This window comes from Ornithorhynchus anatinus, chromosome 17 (assembly GCF_004115215.2).
Source record: "Ornithorhynchus anatinus isolate Pmale09 chromosome 17, mOrnAna1.pri.v4, whole genome shotgun sequence".
NCBI classification, from domain to species: Eukaryota; Metazoa; Chordata; class Mammalia; order Monotremata; family Ornithorhynchidae; genus Ornithorhynchus; species Ornithorhynchus anatinus.
In genome coordinates, this window is record NC_041744.1 from 3,546,258 (window position 1) to 3,568,581 (window position 22,324).

General features: G+C 51.2%; 1 protein-coding gene across 3 annotated transcripts in view; it reads left to right on the forward strand.

The window, feature by feature from the left end:
- Positions 1–22,194, forward strand: part of TPST1 (tyrosylprotein sulfotransferase 1) — a 36,883-nt gene extending 14,689 nt beyond the window's left edge. For all 3 annotated transcript variants that reach the window (XM_029082209.2, XM_029082210.2, XM_029082211.2), the window contains 4 exons: positions 5,303–5,501; positions 15,418–15,468; positions 18,575–18,623; positions 21,657–22,194. In XM_029082209.2, the coding sequence (XP_028938042.1) occupies positions 5,303–5,501; positions 15,418–15,468; positions 18,575–18,592 (268 nt within the window). In that variant the 3' untranslated portion in view covers positions 18,593–18,623; positions 21,657–22,194. The remainder of the gene's footprint in view (positions 1–5,302; positions 5,502–15,417; positions 15,469–18,574; positions 18,624–21,656) is intronic.
- Positions 22,195–22,324: the final 130 nt, after the last annotated feature.

Below are 22,324 nucleotides of genomic sequence, written 5' to 3' on the forward strand. Positions count from 1 at the left end.
ACCCTCTCATCTCTTTCTCTCCCTCCTTTTCCCTCTCTCCCTCTCTTCCTCAGTCTCTCTTCCTCTCTTTCATTCATTCAGCCATATTTATTGAGCACTTACTGTGTGCAAAGCACTGTACTAAGCACTTGGGAGAGTACAGTAAAACAATAAACAGACACATTCCCTGCCCACAACAAGCTTACAGCTTAGAGGGTCCCTCCCTCTCTCTTCCCCTTCTTTCCCTCACTCTCTCCCTTCCTCTCTTTCTCCCTCTTCTTCTCTCTCCCTCCCTCTCTTTCCCCGTCTCTCCCTCTCCACCACTTGGTTCAACTCCAGACTCCAGTCCAAACGGCGATTAACCTTTGCCGTCCAGACTCCTTTTTAACAATGACCACGATTCCACCCAAGCTCCAGAGGAATGAGAGAGGGATCCGAAGCCAGCGCGAGGCCTCTGTAGCGTTCACTCCGCTGCGGTTCAAAGTCCCCGCCAGCGTGGCCGGCGAAAGAATGTATTGTCACACAGAGTCAGACCCCGGCTCCTCACACTAATATTTCTTCTGACTCCGGCTCGGTAATCGGAAACGGCTGGGGTTGGGGTTTCGCGGAAGTGGCAGAGATCCCGTTTTCCGGTGGAGTCTGGAAGCCCCTACTGCGGTAAAAACGGTTGAGTCTCCGAGGAGGACGAGGGGGATTCTTCCCGGAAGACTTCTCCGTTTTCCCCAGACCGAGGGGTGGTAGATCGGCGGCAGAAGCGGGGGTCCCGAGAGGAAGAGAAACGAGAGAGAAGAGGAGAGGGAGGAAAGGGCCAAGGCAGATCTAAAGGAACAAAAATGAACAAATAAAATTTGAGGGTCTGTGGCAAGTCACGTCAGTCACACCTGTGAACAGAGAACCCGTTCAGCCTCAAAAATGCTTTTTGGACTTTGACAGCACGATGTCTCAATGGCTTTTTGGCTTGGTTTTCAGGTGTCAGTTTATCCCAGTAAAGAGTTTAATTCCGGCCTTTCTCCCGGGTGGGTCCCAGAACTTTTCAAAAAGCCACTTTAACAACGTCTATTTGAAGGGTCCTTGGGGATGGGGGACATTTACTGAGGACCTCCTGGGTGCAGTGCTCAGCTTTAAGCATTTGGGAAAGTATAAAGACCTTTTATGGGAACGGATCCACTCCACTCATTTCCAGTATTTCCCTGGCTAGCAGAGTTGTGCCCTCTCTGCCCACCTGCCGTGACTTGTATTCTACTCCCGGCAAAGCAGGGAGGCCCAAGGGATAGAGCGTCAACAGGGGAATCAGAGGACCTGGGTTCTAATCCTGGCTCCGCCACTTGTCTTCCTGAGGTCGAGTCGCTTCACTTCTCTGGGCCTCAGTTCCCGCATCTGTAAAAATGGGGATGGAAGACTGTGAGCCCCCGTGGGACATGGATCGTGTCCAACTTGCTTATCTCATATCTACCCCAGCACTTAGAACAGGGCCCGGCCCATCGTAAGCGCTTAACAAGTACCATTAAAGAAAGATAGCTTCCCCGGTGGCAGCTCTTGAACTTAGAAGATTTGGTCTCCGGTGTTGCCGACCCAGACCGGCGGTCTCTGTCAACCGGTGTTCTGACAGCGGGTGCCGTCCCAGCCTGGGCGAAGAAGTTTCGCGGGGGCGGCGGGGGGGCCCGAAGTGTCGTCCTTCAGGGCCTCGGGATGGGGACCTATTGTTCTCCGGCTCCTTGCTTAACGTGATGGAGGGGGAGAAGATGGAGGAGAGGAGAGGGGAGGGATGTGGGTGGAAAGGTTCCCCTCTGGATGCTAGACTGTCAGTTCCTTGAGGGTAGGGATTGTGTCTACTATATTGTATTCACCCAAGCGCGTAGTAGAGTGCTCTGCATAGAGCAAACTATCAACTCCTGAGGACAGGGATTGTGTGTCTACTGACTGTCGTACTCTCCCAAACGCTCAGTCCAGTGTTCTGCCCCCAGTCGACCGTCATCCAGACAGTGGGGCAGTTTCATTCATCCAATCGTATCTATTGAGTGCTTACCGTGTGCAGAGCACTATACTGAGCGCTTGGGAGAGAACGATGTAACAGAGAGACACATTCCCTGCCCACAAAGAGCTCCCAGCCTGTAGGCCTGCACTGGAGGCTTTTGGGAGCTGCCCTGAGTGGACAGCGGTGGGAAGACTGCCTCAGTTGCTCAGGCTGACCCTTCCAATGACCCCGGCAACAGTTTCCCTCCCCTCTCTGTCCCCCGCCCGATTGGCGACTCCCAAGAGGCTCAAGTTCTCCAGAAACACATTCTTGCTTGGCCCGCCCGGGGTTGGACGGGGGGCAGGTGCTTGGCCCCCACCGTACAGCTTCCTGGCAGAATGTAAGCTTCCACGTCTGCGGTGTTTGAGGCGAAAACCGCTAGTCCAGCCCTTTCCTCCCTGAGTCGGGATCGAGTCTACGAGCTGCCCTTCACGTTATTCGCTTTTACCTATTCTTCTCCCTAAGCGTAAAGGCAGCTCGCGATATCCTGGAAAGAGCAGGCGGGAAGAAAGCCACAGTAAACTCGTTGTGGGCGGGGAATGTGGTCTGTTTAATGTTCTCTGGTGGTCTCCCAAGCACCTAGTACAGTGCTCTGCACACGGTAAGTGCCCAGTCAGTACGATCGAATGAATCAGCAGCAACAGCATTGATTGAGTGCTTGCTGGGGGCAGAGCAATGTTTTGGAGGACACCAGGGTGCAGAGCTCTAATAATAATAATACTAAAAATAACTGTGGTATTCGTCAAGTGTTTACCGTGTGCCAAGCTCTGTTCTAAGCGCTGGGGTAGATGCAAGATAATTAGGTTGGACATAGTCCCTGTCCTTCATGGGGCTCACACTCTTAATCCCCGTTTTACAGAACAAGAGAACTGAGGCCCAGAGAAGTGAAGCGTCTTGCCCAAGGTCACACAGCAGACAAGTGGCGGAGTTAATAATAATGATGGTGTTTGTTAAGTGCTTACTGTGTACCAGACAATGTACTAAGCGCTGGGGTGGATACAGGCCAATCGAGTTGGACACGGTCCCTATCCCACGTGGGTCTCAATCCCCATTTTCCAGATGAGGTAACTGAGGCCCAGGGAAGTGAAGTGACTTGCCTAAGGTCACAAAGCAGACAGGTGGCAGAACTGGGATTAGAACCCAGATCCTTCTGAGTCCCAGGTCCACCCCCTATCCACTGAGCCACACAGCTTCTCAGGGCATTAATATCAGATGCCTGATTGGTACTGATTGGCGATGGTCCAGTCAGAGCCAGTTATTGTAGTTAGTGTTTTCCTCCGCTTGTTCCCGCCCAAGGGCCTGCTTCAACGCTCTGTACCTTGAAGGCATCCAATACTAGTGCTCTGCACACAGTAAACACTCAGTAAATACCACTGATTGATTGGTTGTCTGATCGAGTGCTTTGCACACAGTAAGGGCTCAATAAATACCATTGATTGTCTAATACAGTGCTCTGCACACAGTAAGCTCTCAGTACATACGCTGGATTGATTGCATATTTAATACAGTGTTCTGAACACAGTAGATGCACAGTCCGTATGATAGATTGTGGAATACAATGCTCTGCACACAGTAAGCACACCGAGAGAGAGAGAGAAAGCATATGTGCCCCACTACACTACAGGTTCTGTGTTTTTTGGCCTGCGTTTTTTTTTTTTTAAGCCCCTCATGAAGGTCTCTGTTTCAATTAACGATGCACCGCAAGCAAGCAAAAGGGGATCTTCATCCAGGGGGTGAAAGGGTGATTCCCTTTTTGGGAGAATGTAGCTTTTAATGAGTTCTAATTCCTGGAAAGTCAGACATTGCCCATTTTAGCCGTTGTTCATCTGGCCCTGCTTTCTGCCGGCTCCCCACCTCATCTTCCCAGTTTAGCTTTTCATCCAGACTCTGTGCTCTTTGGCCCATCCACATCCTTGGCTCCATTTTTCCAAGTGGCCCCCCGCCCCCACCAGACTAAAGCCACAAGGGAAAATTTGGCTCAGATTGAACCAGGCAGGATTTTTAAACTCACTGGAAACAGGCAGTAAGGAGCAAGTGCAGACTATTTTTTTTCAACTAGCTCCACATCTCAGAGGAGAGAATCTAATGAGCGGATGCCCACATCTCTCAAAGACCCATGCACAGGAAACGGGCCTGAAGTTGTACGAAGCATCGTGCTTTGCGCGCAGTAAGCGCTCACTAAATACGATTGAATCGAATGAATCGGCCTTTAGCATCGGTCGGAAAACAGACCGCCGTTTTCACAGACGGCCTCCTCCTTCGTTATGTTTTGATTTGCTCGATGGGGTCATCGAAGCCAACCCATCCCGGGCAGATGTTTTCACTTGTTTCTTGTCGTCGAGTTCCAAAAGCAAGAGGTCGCTGTCAAATCTGGTCTTTGGGGAATGGGAAAAATCAGGAAAAATCAAAGTCAGAATGGTTTAGTCTTCATCGGGTTAGTGTCCCAGTTTTTCCTGTGGTTTTACAAATATGCATTTACCTCAGAACCAAGGTGTTAATAGAAGCAGCCTGGCCTAATGGATAGAGCCAAGGCTTGGGAGTCAGAAGAACTTGGGTTCTAATCCTGGCTCCACGACTTGTCTGCTCTGTGACCTCGCGCAAGTACTTTTACTTTTCTGTGCCTCAGTTCCCTCATCTGTAAAGTGGTGATTAAGACTGTGCGCCCCACATGGGAGAGGGATTGTATCCAGCCCAATTTGCTTAGTACTGTGCCTGACACATAGTAAACACTTAAGAAATACCACATTTTTATTGTTATTATTATTATTCAATGGAGCACATCCCTTTCACTCCTCCTACTAATAATAATTGTAGTATTTGTTAAGCATGCATTAAGTGCTGGGGTAGAGAAAAGATCATCAGGTCCCACATGGGGTTCACAGTCTAAGTAAGAGAGAGAACAAGTATTGAATCCCTATGTTGCAGATGAGATAATTGAGGCTCATAGAAGTCTGCCATGTGACCTTGGGCGAGTTACTTCACTTCTCCGTGCCTCGGTTCCTTTATCCAGAAAATGGGTAGTAAGACCGTGAGCCCCATCTAGGACAGGGACTGAGTCCAACCTGATTAGCTTATATCTACCCCAGCGCTTAGAACAGTGCCTGGCACATAGTAAGCGTTTAATAAGTACCATTAAAAACATGCACACAAACCCCCCCCCGAAAAGCGAACTGCCCAGGGACACGCAGCAGGTAAGCAGCGGAGCCGGGATGAGAACCCAGGTGTTCCAGACTCTGAGGCTCTCCCCCTGAGACTGTGCGGCTTCTCGCGGTCCCGACTGTTGATTGCCGGTCCCCCCGTTGTTTTCAGAGTGGAAAGATCCACGGACCAAGTCGTCAAGCCGGTGAACGCGGGGGCCCTCTCGAAGTGGGTGGGGAAGATCCCCGCGGACGTCCTGCAGGACATGGCCGCCATCGCCCCCATGCTGGCCCGCCTCGGCTACGATCCCTACGCCAACCCGCCCAACTACGGGAAGCCGGATCAAAAAATCCTGGAAAACACAAGGCGGGTGAGTAACGAGAACAACAGTCGTGGTGTTGGTTCATTCATTCACTCACTCATTCGTATTTATTGAGCGCTTACTGTGTGCAGAGCACTGTACTGAGCGCTTAGGAGAGTACAACAGAACAGTAAATAGACACACTCCCTGCCCACAACGAGAGTTAGGCGCTTACTGTGTGCCAGGAACTGTTCTAAGAGCTGGGAGGGATACGAGAGGAGTAGGCAGTACCGTGTCCCCCTCCTGGGATATTCCTACTGCAAGGATCCCATCTTGCTCACGGCCATTTCTCCCAGAAGGATGTTTTAGGAATGGCAGAAGGGGAGTCAGAGTAGAAGTAAGGGTATTATTTATTGAGCACCCACTGTACTAAAGATGTGGCGAAAAACTACGGAAGCCCAAGACACCTCCCTTGCCCACAGCGAGCTTCTAATCTAGTAAGAGAGCATCAGGGAGGCTCACTGTTGCCCAGTGTGCCTGTGGTAATTCATAGTGGGGGAAATTATTATTATTATCATTATTAATAGTATTTGTTAAGCACCCACTATAAGCCAAGCACTTTACTAAGCACTCAGGTAGACACAAGATAATCAGATCCCATGTGGGACTTACAGTCCAAGTTGGAGGGAGAGCAGATATTGAATTCCATTTTGCGGCTGAGGAAACTGAGGCCCAGAAAAGTGAAGTGACTCACCCAAGTTCACACAGCAGGTAAATGGCAGAGCCAGGATTTTGAACCCAGGTCCTCTGACTCTCAGGCCCGGGCTCTTTCCACTAGGCCCCGCTGCCTCTGTCCTGATCTGATTCATCATCCCTGTCATCCCTCCTCCATTTGCCAAGCCACTGATGCTCACCTTGCCAAGTGGGACTTTGCCATGAGTAGTCTTGTCCTTGGCTGTCCGCGTCCGCTCCCTCTCTCTCTCTCTCTAGGTCTCTCGGTGTCTCTCTCTCGCTCTCTAATTTTTAACATCTGGGTAGATGAAGCATGGTGTCCCAGAGATGTGAAAGCTAAGCGCCATATGTTTGAAGAGCTAAACAAATAGAGTTCGCTCACAGCCCGCTGAGCAGGCGATGCTGGGAGTCTGGACGTCAGCTTTTTTTTAAAAAAAAAAATTAACGTTATTCTTACTTGCATTGTTGAATTGATGGAGCACTTATTATGTGATGATAATATGTGATAGGCACCGGGGTAACTGCGAGATCAGACTCGGTCCCTGTGCTACTCAGGGCTCGCGATCTCAGAGGGCGGAAGAACATATCTCCTATCCCCATTTTACGGATGAAAGACCTAGGATTCAGAGAGATGAAATGACTCGCCCAAGGTCTCCCGGCGGGGTAGTTGACCCAACCGGGATTAGAGAAGCAGCGTGGCTTAGTGGAAAGAGCACAGGCTTGGGAGTCAGAGGTCTTGGGTCCTAATCCCGGCTCTGCCACTTGTCTACAGTGTGACCTTAGGCAAGCATTCAACTTCTCTGTGCATCAGTTACCTCATCTGTAAAATGGGTATGAAGACTGTGAGCCCCACGTGGGACAACGTGATTACCTTGTATCTGCCCCAGCGTTGAGAACAGTGCTTGGCACATAGGATGCGTTTAACAAATACCATAATTATCATTATAGAAGGCGGGTCTTCTGAGAGCAGGCTTAGGAGGGGAACCTCAATCAGTCATTCAATCAGTGGTATTTACTGAACACTTTCCGGGTGCAGAGCACTGTTCTGAGGACTTGGGAGAGTACAACAGAGTTGGTAGTCCCACTTCCTACCCACAAGAAACCTACGGTCTAGATGGGGAGACAGACGTGAACGTAAAGAAATTACAGATACGGACGTAAGCGCCGTGAGGCTGCCAGTGGGGTGAATACGAAGTGCATCCAGTCGCATCTCCTCAGCCGCTTATCTGTGGAGAGTGCGATGAGGATACATTCAAGGAAGAGTGAGGAGGGTGGGGATTAATGAGGTCACTCCCCCTCCCCCCCCCCGAAAAAATGCTTCAAACTCTTTGAAAAGAAGAAACTTGAGAAACGGCAGAGAGCTAACGTCAAGAAAGCCGATTCGCAGATTTCAGGGGAGGGTCGGGCTCTTGGGAGCCGGGCCCAGTGAGGCAGGCGGCCTCCGGCCTCACTCTAACAACCGGGGCGTCTGACTCAGCACATTGTTTTGGAAAACCACCGCGAAGCTGGATGAGATTTATTCCCACAGGGATTCAGCTCTGGGGGAGGCTCCCTTCCTCAGACAGGCAGTCGGTCGTATTTATTGAGCGTTTACCGTGTGCGGAGTGCGATTCTAAGCGCTTGGGAGAATACAACACAACTATATAACGGACACATTCCCTGCCCACGACGAGCTTCCAGTCTAGAGGGGGAGGCGGACATTCATATAAATAAATGATAGATACGGACATGAGTGCTGCGGGACTGGAGGGGAGATGAATGAAAGGAGCAAGTCAGGGCGACACAAGGAAATGGGGGAAGAGGAAAGGAGGGCTTAGTCAGGGAAGGCATCTTGGAGGAGATGGGCTTTCAATAAGGCTCTGAAGCGGGGGCGAGTTGTCAACTGTTGGATATAAGGAGGGGAGGGCGTAGCGGAGGCGGAGTGCTGACAGGGCCGCCACGGGGAGGGGTTCCAGCCCAAGGTCAGTCAATCCACCAATCGGTGGTATTCGTCGAGTGCTTAGAATGTGCAGAGCACTGCACTAAGTGCTGGGAGAGTCTCCTACAAGAGTTGGGAGACACGTTCCCTGCCTGCCGTGAGCTCACAGCCTAGATGGAGAGATAGACGTAATATAAATGGATTTAAGTGCTGTGGGGCTACGTTGCAGGAAGCAAGAAAAGGGAGCAAATCAGGTGACTCAGAAGGGAGTGGGAGGAAAAAGAAAATGAGGGCTTAGTCAGGGAAAGCGCTCCTTTGAGTGGCCTAGTGGATAAAGCATGGGGCTGGGAGTCAGAAGGACCTGGGTTCTAATTCCAGGTCCACCACTTGTCTACTGGTTCACCTTAGGCAAATCACTTCACTTCTCTCGGCCTCAGTCCCCTCGTCTGTAAAATGCAGATTAAAGCTATGGGCCCCACGTGGGGGGATAATAGTAAATAATAATACTTGTGTTTTTTGTTAAGCACTTACGATGTGCCAGGGACTGTACTGAATGCTGGGGTGGATACAAGCAAATCAGGTCAAACGCAGTCCCTGTCCCCCATGGGGTTCACCATCTCAATCCCCGTTTTACAGATGAGGTAACCGAGGCATAGAGAAGTGAAGTGACTTGTCACACAGCAGACAAATGGTGAAGCCGAATTAGAACCCGTGACCTTCTGACTCCCAGGCCCGTGCTCTGTCCACTGTGGAATGCTGCTTCCTATGTTTGTGTACTGTGTCCAACCTGATTAGCTTGTGTCTACCCCAGCGCCTAGGTCATTGCCTGGCACATAGTAAGTGCTTAACAAATACTGTAAAAAAAAAAAAAAAAAGTCATCTTGGATTACATTTAGTCTGATCCTCTACCGCCTGGCCCGACTTGGTCAGCATTTGGCTGGACAACTTAGTCTCCCACCTGTACCATAGACGCTTCGATTTACTTTGGCACCCCACCAGCCCGGAATGGAATGAATCAGGGACAGGGCCTCATTTTCCAGCAGTGTGTCTTTTGGCTTCTCCTGCCGGGTGTATTGAGGGTTTTTACTCTGGGCAAAATTTTCCGGGGGCACTGGTCGGGGGTGCCCAGGAGGAAGAGGAGGATGTGGAAAAGTACTAGCTGCCCAAGGGTCTCCTGGCCCTTCCCCTCAAACTGGAGCAGCAGTGGATAGAGTACGGGCCTGGGAAGTCAGAAGGACCTGGGTTCTAATCCCGCCTCCGCCACTTGGCTGTGTGACCTTGAGCACTTCTGTGGGCCTCAGTTACCTCATCTGGAAAATGGGGATTGAGACTGTGAGCCCATGGGGGACAGGGACTGTGTCCAACCCGTTTGCTTGTATCTGTTCCTCCGCTAGTGGCACATAGTAAGCGCTTAGCAAATACCGTAATTATTATTGCCTGCACCCAAGCAGAAGGGCAGGGGAGAGTCTTACTGGCTGGAGCTGGGGGTGGGGAGTAGTTACACAGGTTCTTACCTCTTCAGGGAGACTCAGAGAGACCCTCTGGAAGGGCATGAATAATATTAGTAATTGTGGCATTTGTTAAGCGCGTGCTGTGTGCCAAGCTCTGTACTAAGCACTGGGGTAGATGCAAGTTAATCAGGTCGGACCTAGTCTCGGTCTTATTTGGCGCCCGGTCTAAATGGTAGGGAGAACAGGTACCGAATCCCTTTATTACCGAGGAGGAAATGGAGGCACGGAGAAGTGAAATGACTTGCCCAGGGTCACCCAGCAGGCCAGTGGCAGAACCGGAATTAGAACCCAAGTCCTCTGACTCCCGGGAGCCTGCTCTTTCCACTAGGCCCAGCCGCTTCTCTTACTCATCTGTGATTGTTTACCACAATTATTACACAACTGGGGGTAATTTGGGTCAAAATAGATTGTCCAACTGTGATTTAGGAGCCCATCCCCCATGTTTTTTAAAATGGTATTCGTTAAGTGCTTATTATGTACCAGGCACTGTATTAAGCTCTGGGGTAGCTACAAGCAAATCCAGTTGGACAGAGTCCATGTCCCACATGGGGCTCACTGTTTTTCATCCCCCCCTTTTCCAGATGAGGTAACTGAGACCCAACAAAGTGAAGTGACTGGCCCAAGGTGTCACAGCACACGAGTGGCAGAGCTGGGATTAGAACCCAGGTCCTTCTGACTCCCAGGCCCGGGATCTTCCCATTAAGAATCCAAGAGTTCTGCTGGAGCTCCCTCCCTCGGACTCATTAGCTCTTCTTGAGGAGGTAAATTCCAGCCGCTCCCTTTCCATTGTGGAGAAATAATCACCCTTGTTGTCGATGCAGCACTGAGGTGGAATTGCCCATTCGTTGAAACTTGGAACCGGACAGCATCATAATCCGGCGGTTTCGCCTTATTAACATTTCCCGTTCGTGCTCTTGGGTAATTGCTGTGGACTTCAATAGCTCGCTCATAATGATGATAATAAGAATTATAACAATAACGGAGGGGATTTGTTAAAGAGCCATACGAAAAGCTGGGGTAGATCAGGGTAGACACAGTTCTCGTACCATATGGGGCCCCTAGTCTAAGTAGGAGGGAATAGGATTTAATCCCCATTTTACAGATGAGGAAACCGAGGCCCAGAAAAGTGAAATGACTTGCCTAAGGTCACACCGCAGCCGAGAGGTGGAGTCAGGGTTAGAACCTAGAACAAATGGCTTTTTCAAAAGCCATGTCATTTTTAGAGCTGGCGAACAAAAAGAAGACATGAAATGAGTTTGGGGCCACCCAGGATCTAAAGAGCTTGGAGGAGACGTTTTCACCTCGTTAGCTGAGGGGAAAGGGTAACTAATTTAGGGAAACATCACGGTAGAGTGGATAGAGCAGGGGCCCGGGAGTCAGGAGATCATGGGTTCTAATCTCGACCCCGCCACTTGTCTCCTGTGAAACCTTGGGCAAGTCACTTCATTTCTCCATGCCTCCGTTCCCTCATCTGTAAAAATGGGGATTGAGACCGTGAGCCCATGTAGGGCAGGGACCCGATTTGCTTGTATCCACCCTAGCGCTCAGTACAGTGTTTGGCACAGAGTAAGCCCTTAAAAAGTACCAAAACTATTAACTGAGTTGGGAGTGGGAACAGATCATGTTCCTGGCCTAGAGTTGTCCCCAAGCTCCCATTGGTGGGGGAGACCGAAGATGTCCTTTGGGACAGTTTTCATGGTTATGTACATATATGTCATTTATTTATTTTTTTGTGGCACTATGTGTTAGAACCTGTTTGTTCTAAGCATAGATCCGAGTTCATCAGGCCGGATATAGTCCCCGTCCTGCGTGAGGCTCACAGCCCAAGCCAGAAGGGAGACCAGGTATTGAATCCCCATTTTGCAGTTGAGGAAACTGAAACCCAGAGAAGTGAAGTGACTCGTCACAAGGTCACACAGCAGGCAAGTGGCGGAGCCGGGAATAAAACACAGGTCCTCTTGCTCCCAGGCCCGTGCTCTTCCCCTTTGGCCATGCTGCTGCCCTTATATAGAGCAGTGCTTGGCAAATAGTAAGCGCTTAACAAATACCATTATTATTATTATTATATAAATATGTTTAATCATGTAATTAAATAAATTAATTATTTCTATAAAAATCTGTCTCCCCCTCTAGGCTGTAAGGCCCCTTGGGCAGGGAAGGTGTCTATCAAGTCTGCTGTGTTGTGGGGTTTTTTTTTCTTTTTATGGTATTTGTTAAGCACTTACTATGTGTCACTGGGGTGTCTGATACCTGAAAAGCAGTTCACAGACACCACGGTTGTGATCGTGATTATTTTTACGGACCCGAGAGCTGGCGAAAAGACGCACTGGGATGGGCCCTCACGAGCCGTTGACGAGGTTGCTTCATCAGTCATTCAGTCAGTCTTATTCACTGAGCGCTCTCTGGGTGCACAACACTGTACTAAACGCTTGGAAGAGTACGATACAACCATCGAACCAGACGCTGAGCTTGTCGCGAGGACCGGATTCTGCTCTTCCTCATTTGGGTTTGACCCCCTGAGGTGATCCGAAATGGAAGAGAACCAAAGTTTAGTGCCTGTCTTCCCCTCTCACCATCCCCAGCTATGCTTTAATCCCTTGAGGGCAGGAAGTCTACTACTTCTATATAATTTACCTGATGATTGTGGAAGTTGTTAAATGTTTACTATGTGCCAGGCACTGAACTAAGCAAATGGGGATGGACTCAGTCACGTCCCACATGGAGCACACAGTCGTAATCCCCATTTTTACAGCTGAGGGACCTGAGACCCAGAGAAGTGAAGTGATTTGCCCACGGTCATATAGCAGACAAGTGGAGGAGAGAGGATTAGAACCCAGCTCCTTCTGACTCCCAGGCCCGGGCTCTAGCCACTAGGCCACACTGCTTCTCTATGAGTGATTGATAGGTTGATTCCAGCATCGCCAAGACCCTTCATCCCTGCTTTGCAGAAGCCCACCACCCAAAAGAAAAAAAAAAGTCTCAGCCTCATAGTCTTCCAGACAGCACAGCCAAGCCTCAGAGAAGCTCCAGAGAAACCTGCAAAACTGCCAAACCTTTCGGAGGGCAAATGGGGATTATGTAAATTGGCCTTTTATTGGTAATACCCGTGACTTTATATCATCAAGCCTGGTGAGTCACCCAGAGGCCGGCAGGGGCCCAAAGAGGTTAGGTTTGAAAATCTGGACTCCCTCCCTCATTGTGGAGTCTGGCTTGTGTTAAAGCTTTGCAAAAGAAAGAGCTAAGCGATTCTGAGCCCCAGAAAAGGGAGCATGGGAAAGGGTCCCGAGGTGAACAAGGGGCATACCGAGCCTTGAATAATAATAAGAAGAAGAATTGTGGTATCGGTTAAGCACTTACTATGTGCCAAGCGCTCTTCTGAGCGCTAGGTAGATACTAGGTAATCAGATCAGACACAGTCCTTGTCCCACGTGGGGCTCACAGTCTTAATCCCCATTTTACAGATTAGGGAACTGAGGCCCAGTGAAGTGGCTTGCCCAAGGTCAAACAGCAGACGTGGCGGAGCCGGGATTAGAACCCAGGTCCTCTGACTCCCAGGCCCTTGAGGCCGGGGTCGCCGACAGGACACCCCCGTCCTTCACCCTCCACCATCACCCCCGCCACAAAGGGACTCTGGTTTCAACATTTAAATTTGGGGTTCGAGTTGGGATTCTTGGAAACGCCATCGCTGTGGGTGGGAGACAGACCCCCCCGCCCCCAACTCCCGGAGACCCTTTGAACTAGCATTGAATTGGAGGATGGTTCTCCACCCAGACCACAATTAAAGGGGAATCAGACCCTTTCCAGATGGCTGGGTCAATTTTGGTGGGCAGCTTCCCAAGGCAGTGTCCTCAGCCTCACGGAGCACGGGGGAATGGAGCAGACTTAAGGATCGTTGTGCATCTCTGCACTTCATTCCGCTCCCTTTTATAGGGGCGGGGGCGGAGGGGGTCCCGAGAAAACGGGAAGCAGTGAGGCCACTGGATAAATCATGGGCCTTGGAGCCAAATGACCTGGATTCTAATCCACGCTCCTCCACTGGCCTGCTGGGTGGGCAGGTCACTTGTCTGGGTTTATTTTCATCAACTTCAAAATGGGGATTTAATACCTGTTCTCCTTCCCAATTACAGCATAAGCCTCATGGGGGACCCGATTATCTTGTATCTTACCCGGCACTTAAGAACAATGCTTGACCCTTAGTAAGCGCTGAACAAATACCACAGTTATTATTCGTAGTATTCTAATCCCGGCTCCGTGACATACCTGCTTTGACCTTTTCGGCAAGGAACTGAAGTGGAAGAGTGGGATTACTCCTGGTGTAGGGAGTTCAAGGGAGCTGGGAGTTCAGAAACCCCTCCAACTGGGGGAGGGCCCATCCTGAGGGAGAAATACCTCAAGTAGAGATTCTTGACAGGAAGAAAGAGCACGGCAAGACAAGAGGTGCTAAATTGGATACCTCTGGGGTAAGGGAGAATAGTGAAAAATGATATTCAAGCGACCTCTGAGGTTTTCGAATGGCTTTGGAATCGATAACTATCCTCCCTCCTTCTTAGACTTTGAGCCCCTCGTGGGACAGGGACCGTGTCCGAACTGATTAATTTGCCTCTTCCCCAGGGCTCAGAACAGTGCTTGACACCCAGTAAGTGCATACCAAATATCATACTAATGAGAGACCCGAGAGAAGCCCCCCATGGCTCCGATCTCACCTTGAATGGCATTCCCCGTGGCGGCTGATTCCCAGGAAAATCGGCTCCCTGCTTTGGCTGAAATAATAATAATGGTACTTGTGAAGCGCTTACTATGTGCCAAGCACTGTTGTAAGAACTGAGGAAGATACAAGTCAATCAGGTTGGACGCAGTCTCTGTCTCACCTGGGGCTCACACTCTTAATCCCCATTTTACAGATGACCTATCTGAGGTCCAGAAAAGTGAAGTGATTTGGTGGCCATGGTTACACAGCAGACATGTGGCAGAAAGGGGATTAGTGTGTTTTCTGGGACCTTGGATGGTGCAAAGTGGGCCAATGGACAGCAGGGCCAGAAGTCCATGAAGCATTGAGGCAGGCGTCCTCCCCAGCCCCCTCCTGGGCCACGGCAAAACCCCAAACTCCCCCCATGTAACGACCCTTCGCTTAACAAAGGGCTTCGTTCAGGGGAGGCGGGGATCTAGAATCTAGGAGCTGATCCAAAGCTGCCGCTCTCCAGATAGGATTTGCCTCTTTTCTTTCTCTCTCCCCCACCACCTCCTGACTCTCCCTTTAATTGGAATTGCACGATTCGCTGTTTCCTCTTAAACGAACGGTGCCTGGGAATCAGCCCCCTAATTAGCCGCCGTTCAGCGATGGGCCAAAACCCTGCCGTTTTACCTCCTGAATGTACCTATTTTCGTTCTGTAATTCAGCGAAGATAAACGTTCATCTCAACCTCCTTTTTAGAAGAATATTTTTAGATCGCAGATTCGGCAAGGTAGGAGGGGCGTGGGAGGTCCGGTGAAGTTTCTGTAGTTAGGGACGGATTCCCAAGCTGAGGGGGGTACAGTGTGGGAAGATGGAAGCCAGGGCAGAGGGGGCGCTGGGATATTTTGGGGCGAGGCGAGAGAGGGGCCTTGTTTGTGTCCCATAATGGGGAGCGATTGTAGCGGGGATGATTAGGGTCTTGCTAGGCAGATCCCAGGTCGCCAGCTTTGTCTTTTCCTGGAACGGTTCATTCTCGACTCTCATGGTAGAGAGACCTTGGGAAGTCCGATAGAGAGACCTTGGGGAGTCAGTCCACCAGAGAGTCTGTGGGATAGAGAGACCATTAGAGCACTGTCTGCTTTGTTTCTCCAGGTCTATAAAGGCGAGTTTCAGCTGCCCGATTTTCTGAAAGAAAAGCTCCAGGTACAGTATCCATTTCCTTCCCTTGGCATTCCGGCCCCGGGTGTGAACCGAGCTTGACAGCAGAGGAGACAGTTTCAAGCCCCCGGTGACTCGCTCATCAAGGGGCCGATCTGCGCCCTGTAAACCAGACGGTCAGTCCAAGGCCGGACTAGTTTCACGACCCCAGGGCGCTCAGAGAAACTCTAGGACCGTGGCGGCGCCCTCCCGCCCAGCCGCGGCGGAGCCCTCTCTACGCCCGCTACCTAGTCGACTGCGGAGAGCTTGTGCCCATGGGTACGGGCTGCCTCGGGAGGGGGGCGCGTCCACCCACACTCCTGGTCCAAGTGGCTTCTGACGGGCCACGAGAATGCCAGAGGCGCCTTGGCCCTTCCAGAAGCCACAGACGCACAGTACGGTACTTTGGTTACATATGGAACCTAGAGAAGCAGCGGGGCCCGGTGGATAGAGCCCGGGCCTGGGAGTCAGAGGACCTGGGTTCTAATCCCAGCTCTGCCCCTTGTCTGCTGTGGAACTTGGCCAAGTCACCTCACTTCTGTGGACCTCAGTTTGCTCATCAGTAGAAGTGGGGATGAAATCTACTCCCTCCTACCTAGACTTTGAGCCCCATGTGAGAAAGGGACTGATCAGCTGTACCTACCCTAGTGCTTAGAACAGTGCTTGGCACATACTAAGTGCTTAACAAATACCATAATTGTGTGCTATGACACGATGGTATCATCGACCCCCGCGCCCATACTCCAAAGCCGTGCGATTCCTCCCAAGTTGCTGAAAATATTCTTGCTGCTGTTTTTTTGGGGAGGGGGGGTTAACTAAGCACTTACTACGTGTCAGGCACTGTACTAAGCCCTGGGATAGCTACAAGCTAATCAGGTTGGATGCAGACACCCTCCCACAGAGGGCTCACAATCTTAATTCCCGTTTTACAGTTAACTGAGGTCCAGAGAAGCAAAGTGACTCAGCAGACATGTGGCAGAGTCGGGATTAGAACTCAGGTCCTCCTGATTCCCAGGCCCGTGCTCTACCCACTAGGCCGTGCTCCTTCTTGCCGCTTCCAAGTCGTGGAACTTGGCTTTAGGAGCCAAGGCGGAGGGAGGCTGGAAGCTGAAAATATAAACACTGGGCACAGAAGCAAACAGTGCTGTATCGGGACCGGACAAGGGACGGATCGGTGGAAAACCGGATTATCCCATATAAACCGGGCGCCTGACCGCCCTAACCTTTCCCTACCCACCGGTGGAAGCATTGCTCTATTGAACGTCCTGGGGAGGGGCTGCCTTCATCTCCCAGAGTCCTTTGCACAGAAAGAAAAATACACACAAACATCAGCCCGCGGTAAAGAATGAAAAACCAGGGATTGAAATCTCCATCCATCTTTGTGATTTATATCAGAAATGACCATCTTGGAAGGGGTGTGTGTGTGTGTGCTTGTTTAAATCTTCCTTGAGGAAATGTTTTATCATCTCCATTGGAGCCGGGGGAGGGGACTGTCAAATGATCCAGAAACGCCTCCGTTAACAATGACTCCGCCGAATTCCTCAGCACAAAACCTTGGCGCCCGTCTCCTCATCGGAGCCACATCGCATCCCCAGAATGCCACGGCTCACTTCAGAGCGAGGCCTCGGGCGAGTCGCAGAACGGGATTTGACGTACATGCGTCGTCGTGGTCTGTCTCCCCCGACCGTCCCCTACCAAACCGCATAAGAGAGTCACAAAAAGGGGTGAAGTTTGGGTCAGGCTTCCTGGGGACTCTGATTGAGTCACCTTCTTCTTGGCTCTTGTTTTCTCCTGAATGTGCAGGTCATTATTTTCTCAGGGCAGCTGACTAGGAAAAGGGGAGAGAGAGGGGAGAGAGAGAGTGTGTGTGTGTGTCAGGAGGAAGGGGAGAGAGACTTGGTCTGTGGACTTCGTGTCAACAGTCCCTGACTGACTCCCGGCCTTCGACGGCTCCGACGATCCCTCCTTCCTCCTCGCCGAGGGGCCCGGGTCCCCACTTTTCCCCAGAGCAATGGAACCAGCTGGCTGAACTTCTCAGCCTCCCCCAGCTGGGAACAAAAACGGCCAAACCCCTCGAGCCACTGAAGAAGCAGGACAAGTTCCTCTCCTTCGGCTGCCTCCGCCCGGAGACCGTTGCCGTCCTGGGACATCTGCTCTCGTCCACTGGTGGAGAGCGGGCGTCCCTCGGCCCACTGCCCGGGCCCTGCAAGGTGCCACCCTGGCCAGGAGTTCAGAGGTGCCGGCCCGAGGGTACGGGCAGGCAGTGGGGCACCCGGCGGGCGACTTCCTCCTAGAGAGGAGACCTGCCGTTCTCTAGCGGTCCTGCTTGCTCTTCTGGTGCCGTCCGGAGGCGCATCCCCTGAATCCTCCGCTGACATTCATTCTGACTGTGGGGCGTCGTCAGAGCGGGATGAGGGAGTAAGGGGACCTTGTCCCCGGGGCCCCCTTCTTGAACTTTCAGGCTGGCGGTGGACAGGTAGCGGGGAGCTTAGCTCCATTTGACAGAGGGGGAATTGGAAACAAAGTTGGTAGGCACGTTCCCTGCCCAAGAGACCTCTGCTCACCTGGCTTAGCGATGGGCTTGGGAGTCAGAGGACCGGGGTTCTAATCCTGCCCCTCCACTTACCTAATGTGTTACCTTAGGTAAGTCGTTTCACTTCTCAGCGTCTCAATCCCCTCCTCGGCAAAATGGGCGTTCAGTGCCTTTTCTCTCTCTCACTTAGACTGTGAGACCCATGAGGGACCCGGTTATCTTGTATCTACCTCAGGAGCAGCGTGGCTCAGTAAAAAGAGCCCGGGCTTGGGAGTCCAGAGGTCATTCGTTCGAATCCTGGCTCTGCCACTTGTCAGCTGTGTGACTGTGGGCAAGTCACTTAACTTCTCTGTGCCTCAGTTCCCTCATCTGTAAAATGGGGATTAAGACTGTGAGCCCCACTTGGGACAACCTGTATCTGTATCTACCTGTACCCTGTATCTACCCCAGCGCTTAGAACAGTGCTCTGCCCATAGTAAGCACTTAACAAATACCACCATTATTGTTGTTGTTGTTATTATTATCTGACCCTGCAGGTGACTTCCTAGAGTTCTCAACCTTCTTTCTTCTCTTTGACAGACTGATCCCGTGGAGTAGCCGACCCAGGAGACCCATTGCACTCATTGAGGTGATGCTCTGAGCTCCGTGCGTGCCTTTGTTTCCCCTCTTTCAAGAGAGAGGCGAGTGCCGGGTGGGAGGGGCGGGTCCAGAGGGACTCTGTCCGAAGACCACTCACTCGATTGCAGATCTTGGCATCCGTTAACCCGGAGTGTTTTGGGGGCATCTCCAGGGTCCTGAGCACTGTGCTCAGCACTAGGGAGAGTTGGTTTTTTGTTTTTTTTACCTTCGGTTTCTGAGTCTGAGTGGGAGGAAAAGAAGGATTCCTGCTCTGGGGGAGAATTAGATTTCTGTAGCTTTAAACCCTTATATTTGTGTTTTTTACCGCTCACAGTGGTGCTCGTTTTTATACCCTAGCAGTAGGAGTGGTCGTATGTTTTTTTAAATCGCGGGATGCAATTGCACAGTCCTAAGCCCTGGAGAAGTGCAGCAGAATAAAGAAGACACGTTCCCCGCCCACAAGGAGCTCACCCTCCAACAGGAAGACCAACCTAAAAATGTTTACCAATTGAGCGATTGGCCTAAATAGTAGAAGTCGTGGCTGAGGAGTTAGTAGAGATTGCTATACCCAACGCCTTTCAGTCCTTAATATGGCCCTAACTGTAGGGTCAAGAGTTGGTTTTAGGTGACAGGCCTGATGGGTCTCGTTATTCTAATCGTTATAATGTCCACTCAACAGCAGTTATGCATCATATGAGGTCACAGCAGGGTGTGCTGCTGGAAAAGGCTGAGAGAGAGTCTATCCAGGGGACGGGCCACACCTAATAACACTAATAATAATTAAATTTGCTAAGCAGCACTAACTGTGGGCCAAACTATTAACAATAATAATAATAATAATCGTGGTATTTAAGTGCTTACTATGTGCCAAGCACTTAGTAAGTGCTGGGGTGAATATAAGCAAATTGGGTTGGACAACGTCCCTGTCCCACGTGGGGCTCACCGTCTCGATCCCCATTTTACAGGTGAGGGAACTGAGGCCCAGAGAAGTGAAGGGATTTGCCCAAGGCCACACAGCGGAAAAGTGGCGGAGCCGGGAGTAGACCCGTGACCACCTGAGTCCCAGGCCCGTGCTCTGTCCACTTTGCCACGCTGCTTCTCGTGCGGCTGTGTAAAGTGCTGCGGTAGATAGAGGACAGTTAAGTTGGACACGATCCCTATCCCACATGGGGCTCAAAGTCTTCATCCCCATTTTACAGATGATGAAGTAACTGAAGTCCAGAGAAGTGAGGTGACTTGCGCAAGGTCACACAGCAGGCATGTGGAGGGGCTGGAATTAAAACCCAGATCCTTTGACTCCCAGAACCAGGCTCTTTCCACTAGACCGTGCTGCTGCTTGGACCCAGGAGCAGCTGTATTTATCTATATGCACATGTGTGAGTCTGTGTATGGATATATGTGTGTGTATGTGTATGTTTGTATATATACATATAATACATATGTTCATTTATATATATATATATATAAAGTAATTCTACAATAACTGCTAAACACTGTAATTATGACATTCCAGAGGAAGTGCTGGCTGCAGGTATTTCGATGAGAGGTTTTAAGTGTTCCAGGTCACAATTCTTTTACGATTCCCTGGCAGTTTGGCCCACGGGCCCGTAGAAACAAAAGAGCAACAGAGGCAGGCAAACTAGGTGGCCCACCTCAGCTTGGGCCTCGGAGCCGCCCGCTTCGGGGGCAGTGGGTTGATATTTCCCGAGGTCGGGCGGAGGGGACCTGCCCTCTCCTCAAGAGAAGAGGAGACGGACTGCTCCCCTGCTGAGCCATCCCCTCCCCTCTGACGCTTCCAGACTTCAAATAGGGACTCGGACTCTAGGGGAGGGGGGTCTCTGGTGGGTTTTCTTGGTTGACATGAAAAAATGGCATTCAGCCCGGAGAGGGCAACAAGCCAGAACACTTTTAGGCTCGTTGGGGGCAGGGGATGTGTCTGTTATAATGTTCTTATGTACTGTCCCTGGGCTTAGTATAGTGCTCTGCATTCAGCAAGTGCTTAATAAATATAACTGATTGAGGCTTTAAAATGAACTGGGAGCCAAAGAGGTTGACTACTTCCTGAATCCTAATAATAATAATTATGGTATTCGCTAACTGTTGACTATATGTCAGGCACTGTTTTAAATGGTAGGGTAGATATAAGATAATCAGGTCCCACACTGTCTAAACGTGGCAAAACAGGTATTGAATCCCCTTTGGCAGATGAGGGAACTGAGGCCCAGAGAAGTGAAGTGACTTGCATAAGGTCACACAGCGGGCAAGTGGTGGATCCAGGATTAGAACCCAGGCCCAGGCTCTTTCCACTAGGCCTCGCCGATTCTCTGCCCATCCCGCCCGTTAACCCTTGAGCTGCTAGTTGTAGCCCTGGGCTGCTCCCGAGCTCGGACTGGCCTGTTTTGTACCTCAGTGTGTAATTCTGAGTGCTTGCCGGGACTAAAAGCCCCAGCAGCCCCGGGGACTCTCCTCAACCAGGAAGCAAGAGTGGGACTCCAGGATGCCCGGCCAGGGACGGGACTGCAGTCCCGGGCCTCCTCTGGTGCCGGACTCCAGTCCGCCCCACCCAGGCGGGACCCTGGGGGTTGGGAGAGGCTGCGTCACCGCGGCCTCCATCCCCCCACGCACCACGGAGTGGCAGGCGGCCAGCGCTGCTCACAAAATGGTGGAGTCGCTCATCCCAGGAGAAGGGACGCTCATCCCTCGAGCTGCCTCGTCCGGCCTCGTTCTCCTCAGGGTCGGGGAGGAGAGCGGCAGCCTCCGGCTCTCAGTCGGTCAGTCGAGCGTATTTACTGAGCGTTTACTGTGTGCGGAGCACCGTACTAAGCGTTTGGGAGAGTTCAGTAGAACGATATAACGGACGCATTCCCTGCCCACAACGAGCTTACAGTCTAGATGGGGAAACGGACATTAATGGAAATAAATTACAGATACGGACATAAGTGCTCCCTGGGCCCGGGAGAGGAGAGGAAAAATCAACGAGTGGGTGGTCGAGGACTGGTTGGGCCTTCCCTGCCTGTAACCCTGCTCTCTCTGTCTTGCCTAGGAAAGACCGCTGCCTTTCCATTGGAGGTGACATCCTGGGGACCCCCTCGCCGAGAGCAGGCCCGAGTTCATTCTGACCCGACCCCTCTCCCTTTCTCTCTCTCTCTCTGTCTCTCTCACACACACACAGAAATCACACCACATGTATGTTCTAAGCAAACAAAATTCGACATTTCAGACATTAACACTTTTCCCCGGGCAGAGCGATCCGCTGCGGTCAGAAGATGCCTCCCGGGCGGGTGGGGACGTCACCGGGAAGACCGCAGAGGGGGGCGACGGGAAGAGAAAGTCCCACCCGTCGTCCGTGTGGAAAGCGGGATCTCCCCGTCCGGGTCTGGGGGCGGAGGTTCCTCGGGAATGGTTCCGGGGGGCGGGCGGGGCCGCGGCTGTGCCTGTTTCGATTCTCTTGCCGTGGAAGCGGTTGATTCCCTTTTAATTATTTAAGGAAACGGGTTCTGATCGAGAGGCTGGCAGTACATGCACATGGACAGTTCAATGACTTTTGTATTTTATTTTTCAAAATAAATCTTTAAATGTGACTCTGCTGATTTAGATTGTTTCGCCATTGAGGCTGGATCGAAGAGAGAGAGCCCCGGGGTACTTATTATTATTCCCACCGGCATTCTTTCCCGTCGCTTAGTACAGTGCTCCGCACGCACAGAAAGCGAT